Genomic DNA, 17,367 nt, shown 5'->3' on the forward strand with positions numbered 1-17,367 from the left:
CTCCCCACATATCTGAAAAAGGACTTTTTATTGTCCTTGATGCTCAAAGCTAGTTGGAGTTCAGTTGCAGCCTTGGCTTTCCTGGTATGCTCCCTACAGGACCGGACCAGTGCAGAATAATCCTCCTTGGAGGTGACTCCCATCCTTTGTAGGCCTGTTCACCAAGCCCTTGATGTATTCCCCTGATGTAGCGGTAAGCTGCTACCAGTCTTCAGCCTTTTCTTTTTTGGGCTGAAGAGCCCCAAGCCCCTCAGCCTTTCCTCATATGGCTTGCCTTACAAATCTTTGATCATATGGGTGGCTCTACTCTGGACTCTCTCAAGCTTTTCCATGTCCTTGTTGAAGTGCAGCGCCCAGAACTGGATGCACTACTCCGGCTTGCAGTCACCACCACTGAATAAAGCGGAAGAATCACTTCCTTGGTTTTGCTTGAGATGCATCGGTTGATGCATGCCACAGTATTGTTTGTCGTTCTGTCGTGCTGACCACCCTCCTCTACTGCAGTGAAACCTGGACCGTCTACTGATGCCACATTAAGACCCTCGAGAGCTTTCACCAGCAGTGCTTGCATCAAATCCTGGGGATCAAATGGGAGGACTGCTGGACCAGTGTGAGCGTCCTCCATGAAGCTGTGTCCACCAGCATCAAAGCCTTGCTCTTGAAAAATCAACTCCAATGGATGGGCCACTGCATCCGGATGTCCGAGAATCGCTTCCCTCACCAGATTCTCTTTTCCCAGCTCTCTTGTTGGCCAATGCTCAAAGGGCCAAAGGAAACGGTACAAAGACACACTCAAGGTGGCCCTTAAGTACAGAGGCATTGACACGAATGGCTGGGAGGAGCAAAGCTGCTGACCGTTTGGTGTGGCATCACCTGGTCCACCAAGGCATGCACTACTTCGAGGCCCAACAACTTGATACTGAGATGGAATGACAGTGGCGGAGGAAGGAGAAAGAGACCGACCCGGGGCGATGAATCCCACTCCCCCATGCAACAACATGCCCCCATTGCCGAAGAATGTGTGTATCCAGTATCGGGCTCCTCAGTCACCTGAGGACTCATCAAGCCCGATGGATAACATCCTTGACTCTGAGGGACTGCCACCGCCGAAGTATTGTTTGCTCTGTTGGCTACAGCATTGTACAGCTCATGTTCATACTATGGTCTGTTATTACCCCTAGGTCCCTTTCAGTCTTGATGTTAGTCAGTTTGGCGCCACCGAACCTGTAAGTATGTTAGGGGTTGTTTCTCCCCAGATGGAGCACTTTACACTTCTCAATGTTGAATTTCATCTGGTTCTGATCCGCCCAACTTCCAGCCTGTCTAGGTCCACCTGTATTTGCAGCCTATCTTCAATCGTGACCATGCTTCCCCATAACTTGCTGTTGTCCATGAATTTGGCCAGTGAACTCTTCACCTCCACATCCAAATCATTGATAAAGATGTTGAAAAGCACTGGACCAAGCACAGACCCCTGAGGGTAACCACTAGCCACGTCTCAACAGGATGACACGGATCCGTTCATTAGAACTCTCGGTCCTACCCCATAGCCAGCTTCCTACCCACCTAACTGTCAAGCAGTTAAGCCCTCAATCCTCCAATTTTCCCATGAGAACATCATGGGATACCAAATCATAGGCCTTTCAGAAGTCTAGATATACAAGGGTTGACCTCCTCTCTCTTATCCAGGTGGTGAGTTACCTGGTCATAAAAGGTGATGAGATTGGTAAGACAAGACCTGACCACAACCAAGTCTTGCTGGCTCTCGTTCAGGATCCTACCTTCTGCAAGCGTATCACACAGACTCCTTGATGAATTTTTCCAGGATTTTGCCTGGGATACAAGTTAGGCTAATTAGCCTATAGTTCCCTGGGTCCTCTCTTGTCCCTTTCTTGAAGATGTGCACAACATTGGCCCTCTTCCAGTCTTCATGGACCTCCCCCAAGCGCTATGAGTTTTGGAAGAGTTTTGCCAGAGGTCCTACGATGACTTTGGCCAGCTCCTTCAGCACTCATGGATGAAGTTCATCTGGTCCTGCTGACTTTTAAATGTCTAATTTTTCTAAATGATCATGCACCTATCTAATTGATTTATACAAGTCAAAAATGGTAAGACCATCATATCCTTACCCCACCCTCTTTGTAAGTCTGTATTAATCATGCAGCTTCTTAAAGGAGAAAAGAGCACATTCTTTTTGTTTGTTTTCCTGGTTTCAGGTCAGGACTTGTATCCTTTCTGAATTTAGGATGATAGTGTAGGCAGTCAAAAGATGGGGTCTTTCTCTTGTTTTGTAGGTTTGTTCCCACTTCTAATACCTGAAAGAAGACTGCACTAAATTCCACCAGATGAAATGTATGGGTTATATCACATGTAGGGTATGGGTTATATCACAGGTAGGGAAATGTAATGCTATCTCTCCAATTTTTAAATACAAAAAAATAGTTTCATAGTATCATAGATGGTAGGGTCGGAAAGGACCTGAGCAGATCATCAAGTCCGACCCCCTGCCATGGGCAGGAAAAAGTGCAGGGGTCAAACAACCCCATCTAGGTGATTTATCTAGCCTCCTTTTGAAGACCCCCAGGATAGGAGCGAGCACCACTTCCCTTGGAAGTTGGTTCCAGATCCTAGCCACCCTGACTGTGAAGTAGTGCTTCCTGATGTCTAGCCTCAGTCTACTCTCTGTCAATAGAGTAGCTTGGAGTTAAGGGTGATGCTCACAGATTGTGTATACAACATACCAGCTCTGCCTTGCAATATCTCTTCTGTAATGTTCTTGGTCCTTTTGTGAGTGTAAATGACCAAAACAGGTGATTGTTTCTGTGACTGGGGGCAAAGCTTTATAGGACAATACAAGGCTACTGTGAAACACATTTCATATTTGACCTCATGTAAGGCTTCAGAACCTGATCTTGGAATTGAAAATCATTATGTTTTAACCTGCTAGGCAACTAACTGTTGGAAGTCCCGATCTTGCAAAGAATGGGACTTTTTCACTGACTATAAAGGCACTCTCCAGTTGATGGCTGTTCTTGTTTTCTCCCCTTCTCCCTCTCCCTTTTCCCAATCCCTTCTCCCCTCCACCCATGTTTTGCCAGAACACCTCCACTAATTATATAAATATACTAATTTACCCAGCACCTATTCCCTTATCAAAGGCCTCATTTTAGTATGTTGACAAATGCCTTGTTCAGGCAGAACATAACTGCCATGGAAAGCCTGAACATGGTTGCTGAAAGAAGCAATCTCTTGCATAAGTGTGGTCAATCTCTTGATGGGTTATTGAATAATAAAGAGTAAAGACTTTGAATTTAACTATACTATAAAGGGGTCAGTGCAGAAGCAGAATACCAGGGCAGTCGATTTAGATCCTACGGTTGCTAGCTTAGTTTTGTCCTAGCAGGACCTTTCAAGATGCATACCTGCTTTCCTAAACAAGAGATGCAGTAAGGAATGCTAGGGTCAAGTGTTTGGATCACCATGACCAAACTGAATAGAGTGCAATGTTTTGGCAAAAAAACAAATGGAATATGGTATATGCTCCACCAAAAATACTGAGTCTAAAAAGAATCCTAACACTGTGTGGTTGGGAAGGGGAGCAGGACAGATTGAAAATCTTCCCCATAGACACAGGGAAACAAACCATTTTCTTAACTTTCTGAGGCTCCCACTTTTCTGTACATAAAAGTAGAGGTGCACTGATAGAGATTTTTGGGGCTGATACCGATTAGCCGATTTTTAAGGAGGCATATCGGCTGATACTGATCCGATTTCTGCTACAGCTGTGTGCGGCTGGTAAGTCTGTTGTGGTAAGGGGGCAGATCAGTGCCCCCCACAGTGAAGGAGGAGTGGGGCAGGGGCTGGGGTAGGCACTGCCCAGCCAGAGCCACCAAACAAACTGCTCCTGGACCAGCAGCACACAGTGACGGGAGCTGCCCCTCCCCGGACGAGACACGGCTGTGTCCCATGCCTGCCCCAGCCCCTGCCCCATTCCTCCACCATGGGGGGCATTGATCCACCAACCTCCCCCCACCTTTCCCTTTCACCACAACAGGCTTACCAGCTGCATGTAGTTCTCCACGCTGCTGGGCTCTGCTCCTCACTACCTGTGTGCTGCGCTGTGGGTGTGCACGGGCACATGCATTTAGTGGCCTAATTATCGGCCACATCAGACTGTTTTCCGATATAGTCAGTTTTCTTTGTATTGGTGCTGATCCAATATCAGATTGATGTATTGGCGCACCTCTATATAAAAGAATTATAGTTGGAAAGGCAAGCTTTTTCCAAGGTGTAATTCTTCCTTAGTTCTCCTTTCTTAACACATTTATAATTTTGATTATGTTTCTTGAATTGCAACTATAATTTCAAGAGTTATGTGAGAGCTTGGTAGCTAAGCCACATCTAATGCTATTCTGGTGTTCTTTCCTAGACTAGAAGATCGATTCAGAAGTTGTTAGAATGGGAAAATAACAGACTATATCATAAGGTAAATAAGATTATGGATCTCTTGTTGTTTCATTTTTATTTACAAATAAGATTTTTCCACAGCTGGAATATGGGAACTTTATTACTTTGCTTTAGGACTGGAGCTGAAATTCTTAATTCATCTTGCACTTTACGTGTTTGAAATGCCCTAGATGTTAAATAACATAATTTTTAGCAATATTTAACTATGTCACTAAAAATAATGTCATTGTATTTATTAATCTTACAATAATTATTGTCTTAGCTGGGTTTGCACTGGAAGCTGAGTAAAAGGAAATGTGAAACTAGCAATATGATGGAATATGTAAGTATTTTTGTTACTTTTAATATCTAACATCAGTGTAATTTTAATGTTTAATTGCATTACCTATTAATTATCACTCTCCATGGAAATCTTTTGGCTACCTAAACAGCCTGATCTGACAAACACAAGATGGAAACTTAGTGCAGGCAGCGGCTGCACATAGTAGAACTTATACGTTGTCACTGGTAAACGTTTTCTCCTTGGTAATACTGCCTGCACAGACAGAGCCCTGCATAAGAGACATGGTAGAAGTTGCATTTGGTAAAGGAGCCTTGACCTCTAGCTACCATTACACATCCTCTGAACTCTTAAACAGTCCTTAAGTTTCTTTCTGTACACCTGTTGGGAAGTCTCTGACGAAACGTTCTTCATAGTTTGTAGCTGTGTAATGAAAACTAACCAATAAAGAATTGATATGGTATAATATAGGCTTAGAGGGGTTTTAACTTTTTGTGTCTTGTTTAGTTAATGGAACTTTGGTTTGTTTTGGGCTTTGTAGGTAATTATTGAGGTAATAGATCCATCTTAAGAAAATGCATTTGATATGTCCATGTTGTCCAAGTACCTTCTCAGTGTTGCCAGGCTGAAAAAAACCCATATGTATATATTTTTATTTTTTTTTTCTTTTCTTCTTTCCTTCACACCCTGCAAATTTTTAATTGATAAACAGGGATCCTTGTTTTTCTGTTTAAAAATCCCAAATTCTGATAAACTCCAAAATCTGTGTTTTTCCTCAATTAAAATGAAACACGACTATTTATATAGTTATCAATTGAACACAATGGTTTATTAATACATTTACAATTTTAAAGCAATTTGGAAGCCTACCAGTGCCTCCATCAGTATAATTAAACAAATACTAAATACCTATATATTTTGGCATTTGATTTTGGTTTTATCATGGAAAATTAAAGCTCCCTCTGCCCCCTTTGCTCACCAATTTCCCATCCAGCTGTGGCTGTCCCCCCTGCTGCTTTGTGGCATTGAGCAGCTCTAATATGCTGGTGCCCTGCCCCTGTTGTTGCCTTTCACTCCCAAGCCACAGCCCTCCAGCTCTGCCAGTGCCCCTCACTCCCAATCTACAGCCTCTTGACCCTGCCAGTGCCCCTCGCTCCTGACCCAGTGCCCCCACCCCCAGGCCACATCTCCCCAGTATGTGGAGAATGGGGTGGGTGTGTGAGGAAGGGGGAATGTAGGCATAGGTGACGCGTTGCGGGGGAGCACAGGTGACACATCATGGGGGTGGGGTGTTAGTGCCCCCCCAGATTTGTGCCTACAGTGGGGCATGGGGCTGGAGCCAGGCTGGATCAACTTTGGGTAGAAGCTGCCTTCATGGCCCAGCGGGCAGGAGCTGGTGTGGGAGGGAGTGCTGTGCTACTATGGCTGCTAAAATGAGGTGTGGTAGCAGTGCAGAGTTGTTCCCCCTCCTGCTGCCAGGTGGGCACCTCACCTTGGTGGCCATGGCAGTGCGGAGCTCCCTCCCACACCAGCTCCTGCCCGCTGGGCCACAAAAGTATCTCCAGTCCAGAGCTGGTTCAGCCTGGCTGTAGCTTCACACCCTGCTGTGGGTGCAGAAATTCTGGGGGGCCACAAATCCTGCTGTGCCCCCACTGCCTGCCTATGCATCACCTGTGTCCCCAACCCTCATAGACTTACCTGGAGGAAGCTGCAGGAGCTGCTCTCCACCATATTGCCTGGCTGCCATGTGCATGTGGCATCCTCTGTGTCCCACTCTCCCCAGCTCCAAGCAGCCCATTGCAGGCTGGAGCTCTGTAAGCCTGCAAGGGGAAACCAGCAGTTTCCCAAGTTTTTTCTCTTCCAAAGGAGAAAATCTATGTTTTTCCATGGCAAATGGAAAACCTGAATACTTGCTGATAACTCTTTTACTGACATGTTACCTAATGTAAATGTAATCTTTCTGCCAGACCCTGGATGGCAGTAACAAGGGCTGGATTTAGATTGAGAGGTTTACACCAGGTTTTAACACAGTCTTACTTGACTGCAGCAGTGGCTTTACACTGTGCTGCACTCACTCCCACCTATTCCTCTCTCCTGGCCCTGCAGCTTCATCCTAGCCACACCACCTCCCTCCCTATCTGACCTGGTGGCTCAGACTGTCCAGGCCCACACAGCCTGGCCTGTCTTTGAGGCAAGCAGCTGTTACAGGCTGGCAACATCTGGGATACAGCAGCAGCAGGTGGGTTCGAGTGGGGGGCCTACAGAGGCTCCTGTGGGCCAAAAGCCCTGACAGAGAGCTTCCTGCAGAGTGTTGCGCTGTGCTCCAACTCAGACACAAGATGTCACTGCTCTGCTCTGTCTGTCCATCACCACTTGCATCTGGATCTTCAATCAAGCTCATGGTTTCTTGGTTTCTTATGGACAGATGGTTGTTTAAAATAAGCAAACTATACAGATGAGTGTTTTAGCCTTGCTTTTTTACAGACTGTTCATAAATTTACAGACAGTTGGCAGCCCTGCTTCTGCTCTTCAAATGGGCATGAAGATGGCCTCTTATTCTTCGGGGAAGCCACTCAGCCAAAAGCTTGATGCCTCAAGGTCCACTTCAGGCTGACACATCTTAAGTTCTGAACCTGTTAGCCCCTGCGTCTGAAAAAAAGACTGCCTTCCTCTCTCCTGCTCCCTCATCTTCCCTCTTCCCCTTCCCCCAAACGAGAAAGTTAGTACCAATATAAATTAGAGGAGCCAAAGATTTCAAGTCCTGTAGTGTGTGGGCATAAGCATATTCAGCACTGGTTGGAAATTGTGCTAAAGAGTATAAGTACTTGGTTAATATGTTCTGTGCTTCTTTCTTTTTTTTCTTCTACAGGTAATATTGATAGAATTCTTACCAAAATATCCCATATTTCGACCTGACTGAGAAGCAGTATTCAGTCTTTCATGTTACCTGTCATTTCCTACCCTTAGTGCCTTGTAGATGATTTTGGAAAGAAGATGGCCTACTTTGCTGTGATTTAGAAATGGTCTTCGGTAGAATATCTTCCTCGTGATGTTATTTTCTTTTGTTTAAGAAGAAAACAATTTGCACATTTTTTATGTTAAACAAGGCTTCTATGTTGCACTCTGAATTTTTAACGTTAACAAGAACTGATATAGTTGCCACTAAGGATCTAACATCAGTGCTGCTTAAAACTTGTTCTGAGCATGCTGCCTTATTCATTTCTATACTTGCTGTTTCTAAATGTACATCCTAACTCCATATCATACTGTATTTCATCCTAAGTGTCACATTCCTATAAATCCTCTGTAGGAACATCTAGGTAAGCTTTTGGTAGTTACTGATAATTTTACTATAACTTGCTTGCATAGGACTTGCAATTAACAGCACTGGTTTTGTCCTGCACTTTGCAAAATCATCATTTACATTAGAGGGTTAATTATTTTACCCACTATGGATTTGTAAATATTGATTATTTGCATAATATGAAGTGTGGTATGCCAAGGTTTACAGAATGTAATATAGCTCTTAATATTGTATTGCCAACAGTTCTACAGATTTATTAACATCTGTTAGCATCCTTCTAATTGTATGGACCCATTCACATACCATTATTATGGTGAAGCCATAATGAGTTTGTACATACTATCAGGTGTAGGGTTCAGTTGCACTTTGCTTTAGTAAGTGGATTAAAAATGTGTAGTGTTTCAGGTGTCTTGGTTAGCACCTGAAATAGATGCAAACTATTTTAAGGTTCTTTTTGGAAAAGTTACATTCATGGAGCAAACTGCAACAGCTATTACTATCAGAATATCATAAAAAACGTATTTTTAAACATATTCTTGTTCTAAATCAGTTTTTTTGTTGTTTTTTTATTTAAACAAAGAAACATTTTTAGTAATTGAACACCTCTGTCACAGCTAAAGGCAACTACTTCGGACAGTTAAATCAATACTACAGAAACATTTAACTTATTTTTCTAATGCAACAATAAGCAGTTAACTAAACTGGCTTTCTTTGTAGACTGTACTGTTAAAAGCAAAGAAATTCCACCGCAAGTCTGAGACTCATTTGAGAATACTCAGTTGGGTGGATGTGAGTCAGTTTTTAAAGAGTTTATATCTAAAAATGTTGGTTGGTTGTACTCGGCCAGTGGCTGAAGAACCAAAACGGTTTTCCTAGAATCTACAAGCTCGTTCAGAAGACTTCTTGCTTTGCCTGATCGGTTGCAAGAGCTCTCCCCAAACTCTGACTTGTAGAAGATCAGATTGGGATCAAATGGAGAATAACTGCCAGGCCCTTTGCCATTTCTAGCTAGGAGTTGGGGGTAATTGAGAAGAACAGATGTTGTCAAATAGTATATGGGGAACCATAAAAGGTTTGGGTTTTTTTTGAGTGGCAATGAATTTTATTTTTCTCATCACCATAACAGCGTTCAGGCATTGCTTTGCAATTATTTTGGCTCCTTTTAACACCTAAACAGCTTCTCATATTCAGCTTGTTTTCCTTTTAATGTATCTCTACCCTTTCAGTATGGATTTATGAACCCTAAAGAAGTATTTGTTAATCCATTGCATTCTCGTAGCTGCAGTTGGCAAAAGTTCTAACAGACTGTTTTGTCAGTTGTGAGGGATAACAGGCCAGTTGCAGGAATATTGTCCACTTGGAGTCAAATTCCTCACCATATTGCTTGTCTCACAGCTGAGAAGCAAGAAACGTCTATGCATGTGGTACAGCTTCCGTTCATCACTGCCAAAAATGATGCGTCAGGCTGTGAAACTTAAACACTAAAGTTAGTTCTCTCTTAGCTTTGTACACATTTCCATTAATGGATCAGTGGCAACTAACGGTCCAACTACATTTAAGTATGTTAAATTTTAAGTACAAAAAGCCCTCCTAAATAGTATCAGAATAGTGTTGGCTATAGTATGCAGCTCCAACTTTCATTGAGTCCCCATAACAATACATACTGCTATATTTTGTTTCTTTGACATATCTGTAAGAGGTGGGATTTGGAGAGCATGCACAGAGACTAACCATGCATAACAACTGGAATAGCATGCTTAAGTCTATATTTATTTAACTTTGAATTAGGGTTTTGAACAGTAAGTGTTGCCAAAAAAGAATAACTATAAGATTTTGATAGCTTAAACTCCCAAATTGTATAAGACTTAATGTTATGCTAGAGCATGTTAATTGTGTTCTTGCCTTCTCTTCCTCCTCCCTCCCTTTTTTTTTTTTTTAAGTCATAGTTCAGAAACCCCAGTCACCTTTCATGTGAGTGATTTTATATTTTCAAACATTCCTTTTCAGCTGAGGGGACAGGCAAGCCAAGGAGAGTTTGTGATGTTGCCAGTGGTAGTAAATGCCAAGCACTCCTCAGTATTGTGGCCAATAATGATCCCATCAATCCCCTGTTTTAGGAGCCAAGTCTCTTCTTGACTTCAGGATATGGAGCTCAAAATGTTTCCATCTGACTTGCGATGCATTTTTATGAAACCATGCCAGGCTGAGAGAGAATATCATGAGCTTCCCCAGTTAATATTGAATATTAATAAGCCTTTTGTTTAAGTGCATAAATTCTATAGATTTTTCTGCATGTCAGGTTATTTTGAATTTTTATCTTCTCCCTGTAAAAAGTTAAGTGAAAATAGACACCTAAGTAATGCCTGACCTTTTGGCTATATTAGCAACTTGTCAGGAGCATGACAGCCAAAACAGCAGTTTACAGCAAACCTCATCTTTTGGTAAATAGGATTGATCGCAGCATGCAGTATTCTTTTGAATCTATAAATCATAGATCCCATTTCTTAAGATGCAGTCAACTGTAGGTGGTGCTGTAGATTCTGTACTGCATTCGGCCTACCCATCCTCTCTTGACTACACTTGGCATGAACAGGAACATTCAACTGACAGTTTTCAGTGTTACAAAATAGTATTATGTTACAAGCTAAAACTAAGGTATTCAGATATGAAATTGTAAAACCTATTCATGGCAGGCAGTTAATAGAGGAGAGGTCTGTAGCAGTACAACAAAGTGGTTACATAATGTAGTAAAACGGAAGAGAAAGTGCCTTGACTTGTTTGAACAAGAATTGATGATACTGTACATAAGGGAAAAAAGAACTAGAAGTTATCTGAGGTCTGAGTTTCAAAAAAAGCAGGTCTGGAAACACTGTTTACCAAAGTCTTGTTTATTTCTATATCACTAGTTTGATCCTTATTTCTTTTTTCAGATTTGTTGTGTATTAGGGAGTGTTACAGTGTTATAGAATATTGTCAGAGCAGGAAAACCCTTCGTCTACTGACTTCAGAAATTAATTTCACCCTGACCTAAAGAAATGTTTAAGACCAATGTAAACATATATAGAACGTTTAGATTTGATTACGTATGAGAGACTAGGAAACAGGATTCATTTTTGCTGAATTTAGTGTAGCCTTGATAAATACAAAAGTTCATATGCTTCTCTTAATAAGTACAAGAATTCATATGCAAAAACATGGATATATGCGTAATAGTGTCCCATGATGACCGTTTACTACAGTTACTTGTAAACACACTAGCATTTGAGCAATAAAAATGTCAAACTGTTAATATTCAGTGTAAATAGTTTTGACCAGTTTGGTAAAGAATGTTATGTGATACTCTTGTTCTACAATATTTTTGTTTTGTTTTTCTGTTTTGGTGTTTTTATATAGTTGTAACATTATTTGCGTCGCATTTTTAAAAAAATGGTTTTGTTTTAAGTTGTACAAAAAACATTTTTTAAATTCAGTCCTTAACATTTTTATTCTGTTTACAAGTAAATTGCCACTTTTTTTTAATAGGACCTTGCCTTGAAGTTTGTTTGTTGTTTTTTTTAAATAAACTCCAAAATAAGTATTGTCTCTACAATTTACTGAATTCATCTGTGCCATTAAAGAAGCTGGGATTTGGATCTGGTTAATCTGAATCACTTTTCAAAATGTTTTTTTGAATTAAATTTCAAAGTGGAAAAATATGCAACTAGTGCAGTGTGTGTGTGTGGAATTGGATAACACCTTTTTGCGCCCATTGCTGCAGTTGCATTTATATTTATTTTTGGTTTTAAGAGGTATGTCATCTTTCTGATCTAGCTGGCTCAGCTCAGTCGCTTCTTCCCTACCATGTTTGCCTGTCCAAATTATCAAGAGTTAGCCAACTCCAAAGACTCTGCTGCAGCGAGGAAGATGCAGGCTGTGGAATCTAATTCATCAGGGTTGAACCTGTATTTCTTGATGGAAGCTGTCCAGTTGGTATAGAGAGCCTTTTTTTTTTTTTTTTTAAAGAACAGTTTTACTCTTGGCCCAGAGAGCTTTTTCTACCATGCTAGTGTTGGAGCAAGCTACAATCCTCTTTTCATTTCCAAGGTATCTGTGAAGCCTGCTGCATTTTGAGTTGTGTTGTGAAGTGTGGTATTTCCCTTCTGCTACAGTTCCACCTTCAGGGAAGCCTTAACTGATCATGAGAACATGCTTGTCAAATGTAATACCACGTTTCCTACATGCCAGCTGAACATGCAGTACAATACCAGATCCTGTATAGGTTGATAGACTGTTAAATAATATTTCATATACCAAGTCATCTTGGCTTTCTATATAATGGAAAAAGTGTGTCTTTGAAAGAGGCATGTGTACACACAGCTGAAAGGGAAAGCACTGGTCCCTAGGGCACTCCCAACCACACCCTGCCACATGCACCCCCTTACCACCCACACTGTATATGGTAGGACTGTATTTTGAGCTGTTATGCAGTCCCCTCTAGATACTTTAATTCAAATATTTTTGTACTGATTTATGTAGATTTTTTTTTTTTGTATATGATTTCAGGGTTTTTTTTTTCCCAGTTTCAAGATTACAGCACCCTCCCTCTCAAAAGGAGTACTTCTGGGGCAAGGGGAGGGACTTCTGGTGGCAAAGATCAGGGGGGTAGGATTTCCGGTCCCAATATGGTGACTGGAGATGGGGCAACTGTCAAGGGACAGGGTTACCCATGCAGCCCTGAACAGCTCACCAAAACTCAGTAAGCAGCCCTCTGCCCAAAATAATTGCCCACCCCTGCCCTAGGCTCATAACTTTACATTTTTATGCAATTAAATTTTTTATTACCCTAGCCCTCAAGCTAGTCTATAAGATGTCAATCTAACCTCCTTTCTGATGGACTGAAGCCCTGCCATGAAGCACCTACTTACGGACATGATGAGAACAGACCTGGGGGGAGGGTGGCTGGGGAAGCAAGTGAGGGACTGCCTTGGTCCTAGATTGCCTTGGGCGGCCAGGTACTGTTCATGCGCCAAGCTGACAGTAACATTTGCAGCCATTAGCATCTCTCGCTGTCTGTCCTCAAGACATCTGAGGCCTTATGAACGGACACCTAAACTCTTTAAAGTTTGTCAAAAGTAAAGCAAGGTTTTGAAGACTTTCACGTGCAGTTAAAGATCACAGTATTGTCAGTATTGTTGGTTTATGTCTTGCCCGTCAGGCTATGGCACAAAATGTGCATGGCATGGACAGACTGATTAATGGCTGGGAGTTTCTCCAGCCATCCAACTGTTACTGTTTGTCACTACAGAACAAACTCAATTTGTCCTTTGTGTACAAAGCCATGGAAGATGTCTGGGAAGACAGGAGACTGCACCAATCCCTAGGCTGCCATGCACTGTTTAATCACTTTACACCTCAGCGGTGCATACAATGCCTCTTTAGTCATTTGAATGCTGCATTTCTACACCACTGTGGGATGCAGATGAGTAAGAGTTGGAATAAGTTCACCATCGCTACCAAGACAGCCATCAAAAGATCTTACTATCCTTGTAACTAGGCTATACACAGTTCAAGTAACTCTGCGTTTCCTGTACTCACAACAGAGTAAGACTGCAATTTACAGCCTCCCTTGACATATGCCAAGTCCTTTCCGCTGCCAAGTGAGATGAGATTTTGTCTCCTGAAGGGTTGGGCATTAATTGTGTTGCCCAATTCAGTTCAGGAATAAATTAAATGCAGCATGCAGGGCTTCAGTCCATCAAAAGGCAGGTTAGATTTACATCTTAGACTACCTAAATCAGAGATGTATGCATATGTTTTCATAAGCAGAGAGCTTGCTTCATCAGATGCTGTGAAGGGACTTGCAAGAAGCAGAGCTGCTAAATAGAAAGTGATTAGAATATGAAGAGTAGGGAAGGAGGGAGGAAAGAAGAGGGAGCACTGCTGAGACAGGCAAGGGTGGTAGGAGAGAGGAAAACAAAGCAGTTAGCCCATGGGTTAACTGGCTGGCTTAAATGACTTAAAAAGTTCAGTAGACCTTTCTCTTAAGACATTTCAACACTGCCTGGTATGGATGTCATTCCAGAGGGCTCAGAAGGAGGATAAAAGTCTGAATGTGAGATATCTCTAAAGGGCATCTCTGGCTTACTCCATAGGACAAAGCACCAGGATTCAGGAGTCCTTGGTTCTTTTCCTGTAGGGCTGTGCGAAATTTCAACGAGTGTTTAGTTTCAAAGCTGTTTTGACACGTTTTGAGCTCAAAACAGCGAAATCGAAATGAAGCAAAAGACTTCAAAACAGCTTTGAAATGAAATGAGGGCACTGGAAACATTTCAAAACGTTTAGAGTTTCGAGTGGCCCTGCCAGCCCCGCTGAGCTCAGCCCAGTGGTGGGAGAGCCAGTGGTGGGGCCACTCCGAGTGCAGCCCTGGCCAATGGCTCTCCCCTGCCTCCCACTGCCGGGCTGTGCTCACCAGGGCTGCACTTGGAGCGGCTCTGACACTGGCTCTCCCCCCACGTCCTACCGCCGGGCTGAGCTCCATGGGGCTCGTGAAGCAGCTTGGAGTACAGTCCGGCGGTGGGAGGCGGGGAGAACCAGGGCTGCGTTCCAAGCTGCTTCGCCAGCCCCACGGAGCTCAACCTGCCCTCCCAGCAATGCCAGACTCCTCCCTGGGGCGCAGGCCCACAGATCTGTTTGTGGGATGGCAGGAGGCTGCCACTGCTGCCTAGGGCCAGCAGCAGCACCAGTTTTCCCGGTGCTGGGCGCAGGGTGCGCCCAGCATCAGTCCCAGGTGGCAGCAGCAGCAGCAGCCTCCTGTCATCCTGAGCACAGATCCGGGGGCCCACAGTCCTTGGAGGAGTCCGGCACAGCCCTCCCAGAGGTGTGGGCCCCCAGATCTGCATGCGGTAACAGTAGGCTACCGCTGCCGGCAAGTGACACGAGTTTTGCTTTTTGCAGTTCGAGATGCAGTTTCCCAGAAATCCCCCCACCTATTTCCTTGAAACTTGGCAGGCTTTGTGTCCTCAGAAGGGGCTACCATCCCTGCAGTTTTCATCCAAATCAGGCAAGAAATGGCAAAGTTACAGGCATTTTCATGATTCCCCATTATAGCCTATGGGCAAAACGTTGAAACGCATCAAAACAGCGAAACAGTTTTGACAAAACAAAATGGAACAGTGCTTCATAATGAAACAAAATGACGAAACTAAACACTGTCCCTTTGAAATGGCAAAACAGAAGTTGAAATGAAACGGTGCTGTTTCACACAGCCCTATTTTCCTGGCTCTGCTACTAGCTGGCTGGGTGATTTGGTTTCCCTGTCTGTAAATGGGGATAATAAATATTGACCTTCTTTATGGAGTACTTAATGTGTGGATGAAAAGTGCACCTTGGCAGTGGAGGTATTCCAAATACTGGGCATTTATAGTGGATTTTGTTTCTAAATAAAAAGAAGATACCTAAAAAGAAAATGTACTGGTTGTTCCATGCTGTCTGGTAATAATGAAATGCCAGTGCCATTAAGGCCCTGCATGTTGGGGTTTCCCAGAATTAAACATCTTTATCTTTAAGGTGTTAGATCTTTGGAAAATGAAGATACCTAAAGCTCCTGTAGGTTAGAAGCTAAAGGATGTTAAGCCTATCCCTAGACATGATGTGTATAGCCAGAGCCGTCCCTAGGGGTGTGGGGCCTGGGGGATGGTGAGCAGCTGGAGCGTGGAGCTGGTGGTGCTCAGCGGGGTTTGTATGGCACTGTCTGTGGGACCCCGCAAAGCACAGGGCCTGGAGCTATCACCCCGATTCACCCCCCAACCCCACCCAGGGACAGCCCTGTGCATAGCAGACCAATGTAAATCAGGGAGGAATATTTCAAGTTTAGAGGACAAGCAGGAAATTAATCAATTAATATAGCAAGAACTTGAAGTTGTTCAACAACTTGAAATGTTAGAAATCGAGGCAGCAACAGTTAGTGGACAGAGAGCAGGCGAGGTGATACAGGTGAGCAATACAGCTGATGCTACAGCTTGCAATTCCACACTCGATGCCTAACATGAACAAAGAATAGACAAAACGGAGAGCAGCCCCAGGCAAGTGCTCATCCGCTGGCTAGAAACACTGAACACTGAGAGCCAGAGGATACGGTTTGGGGGAATTATTCCAGGATTCTTATTAGGTACAGTAATAGTATAAACTAGTAATAAATGCAAATACACACTTAAACCCTGAATTTGTTTTCCTCGCCCCTTATGAACCCATTGACCTCAGCCCAAAGTACAAACACAACCACCAATGTTCAGATTCAGTAAACCTGTTTGCTCGTATCCTTCAGAAGTTTTTTAAATGAAAAATGATTTTAAAACCACCATGATTTCAGTGCAGGACACTTCCAAATGTCAGTAACTTCTTTGGGGGGTTTTGGTTGTAGCCGTGTTGGTCTAAGGACATAGGCATGCAAGGTTCTTTGAGTAGATGGGATATCTTTTTATATTTTAGTAGATCTTTTATGGGATATCTTTTATTAACTTATGAAACATATCTTCTATTAACTTCTTATGAAACACCTTAACATGCGTAGCAAGCTAATCTTTAGAGGGCTGTTGTGTTTAGGACCCATTTAACCGGGCACTGCACAGTGGCACTACCCCACGATTGCATTGCAAGTTTCGTGATGTTTGAAGCGAGGCCTGGGTGTCCTACGTAAGAATCAACTTTGTGTCCTCTTCGAACAAAGTAAGTTTCTGGCCCTCGTGGTTGAGAAAACCGTGAATCTGATGAATCTTTAATGTATCTGGGAAGCTCAGGAGTCCTAAACCAGGGAAACAAGTAGCACCAGGACTGGATGATTGAAAGAAAGGCATCAGGGATGCATTTCGAGTCTGAGCCCCAGGGGCAGTGACAGGAGTCCTGCAGGAGGGGTCTGTGTATCCCCCCCAAGAAGCCGCTGCAGGGACGTGGCTCTTGCGGGAGCAGCTGCACCGAGCCGCAACGCCAGCACTAGAGGCCCCGCACCCACGTGCCGCCGGCGGCCCCAGCCCCACTCCCCGCAGAGGGCGCGGGCGCGGGGACCGCTTTGTTGCCTCGCCCCGCCCAGAAGGGCGAAGGGCAGGCGCCGCGCCGAGGCTTCGCCGCTCCCGCTGCGCCTGCGCACGACCCTGCGCCAGCTCCGTGGGACGCGGGCTGTGGGCTACCCATGCGCGGTAGCGAGCGCGGCGCCGTTTTTCACGCGCGGGGGGACCTGTGTGGCGCCCGCCCCGCGCGGCGCTAGGACCTGGCGGCTCCCGCCCACTCCTCCGGGAGCCCAAATAAAGAGCAATGGCGGCCCGTTAGCCAGGCATCCGCGGCG

The 17,367-nt window shown here is 43.9% G+C and overlaps 2 protein-coding genes across 10 annotated transcripts in view; both read left to right on the top strand.

Moving 5' to 3' along the window:
- Positions 1-11,640, top strand: part of LOC102387622 (cysteine-rich hydrophobic domain-containing protein 2-like) — a 30,813-nt gene extending 19,173 nt beyond the window's left edge. For 6 of the 9 annotated variants that reach the window (XM_025213802.1, XM_006032117.3, XM_025213803.1 and 3 more), the window contains 3 exons: positions 4,430-4,486; positions 4,730-4,789; positions 7,617-11,640. In XM_025213802.1, the coding sequence (XP_025069587.1) occupies positions 4,430-4,486; positions 4,730-4,789; positions 7,617-7,667 (168 nt within the window). In that variant the 3' untranslated portion in view covers positions 7,668-11,640. The other 3 variants (XM_025213797.1, XM_025213798.1, XM_025213799.1) reach the window with 3 other exon arrangements.
- A 5,696-nt stretch (positions 11,641-17,336) lies between these two features.
- Positions 17,337-17,367, top strand: part of LOC102387873 (pre-mRNA 3'-end-processing factor FIP1-like) — a 46,990-nt gene continuing 46,959 nt past the window's right edge. The window contains exon 1 of the mRNA XM_006032118.3: positions 17,337-17,346. Coding sequence (XP_006032180.2) covers positions 17,337-17,346 — 10 coding nt within the window. The remainder of the gene's footprint in view (positions 17,347-17,367) is intronic.

The sequence above is a fragment of the Alligator sinensis genome, unplaced genomic scaffold (assembly GCF_000455745.1).
Source record: "Alligator sinensis unplaced genomic scaffold, ASM45574v1 scaffold626_1, whole genome shotgun sequence".
Classification (NCBI taxonomy): Eukaryota; Metazoa; Chordata; order Crocodylia; family Alligatoridae; genus Alligator; species Alligator sinensis.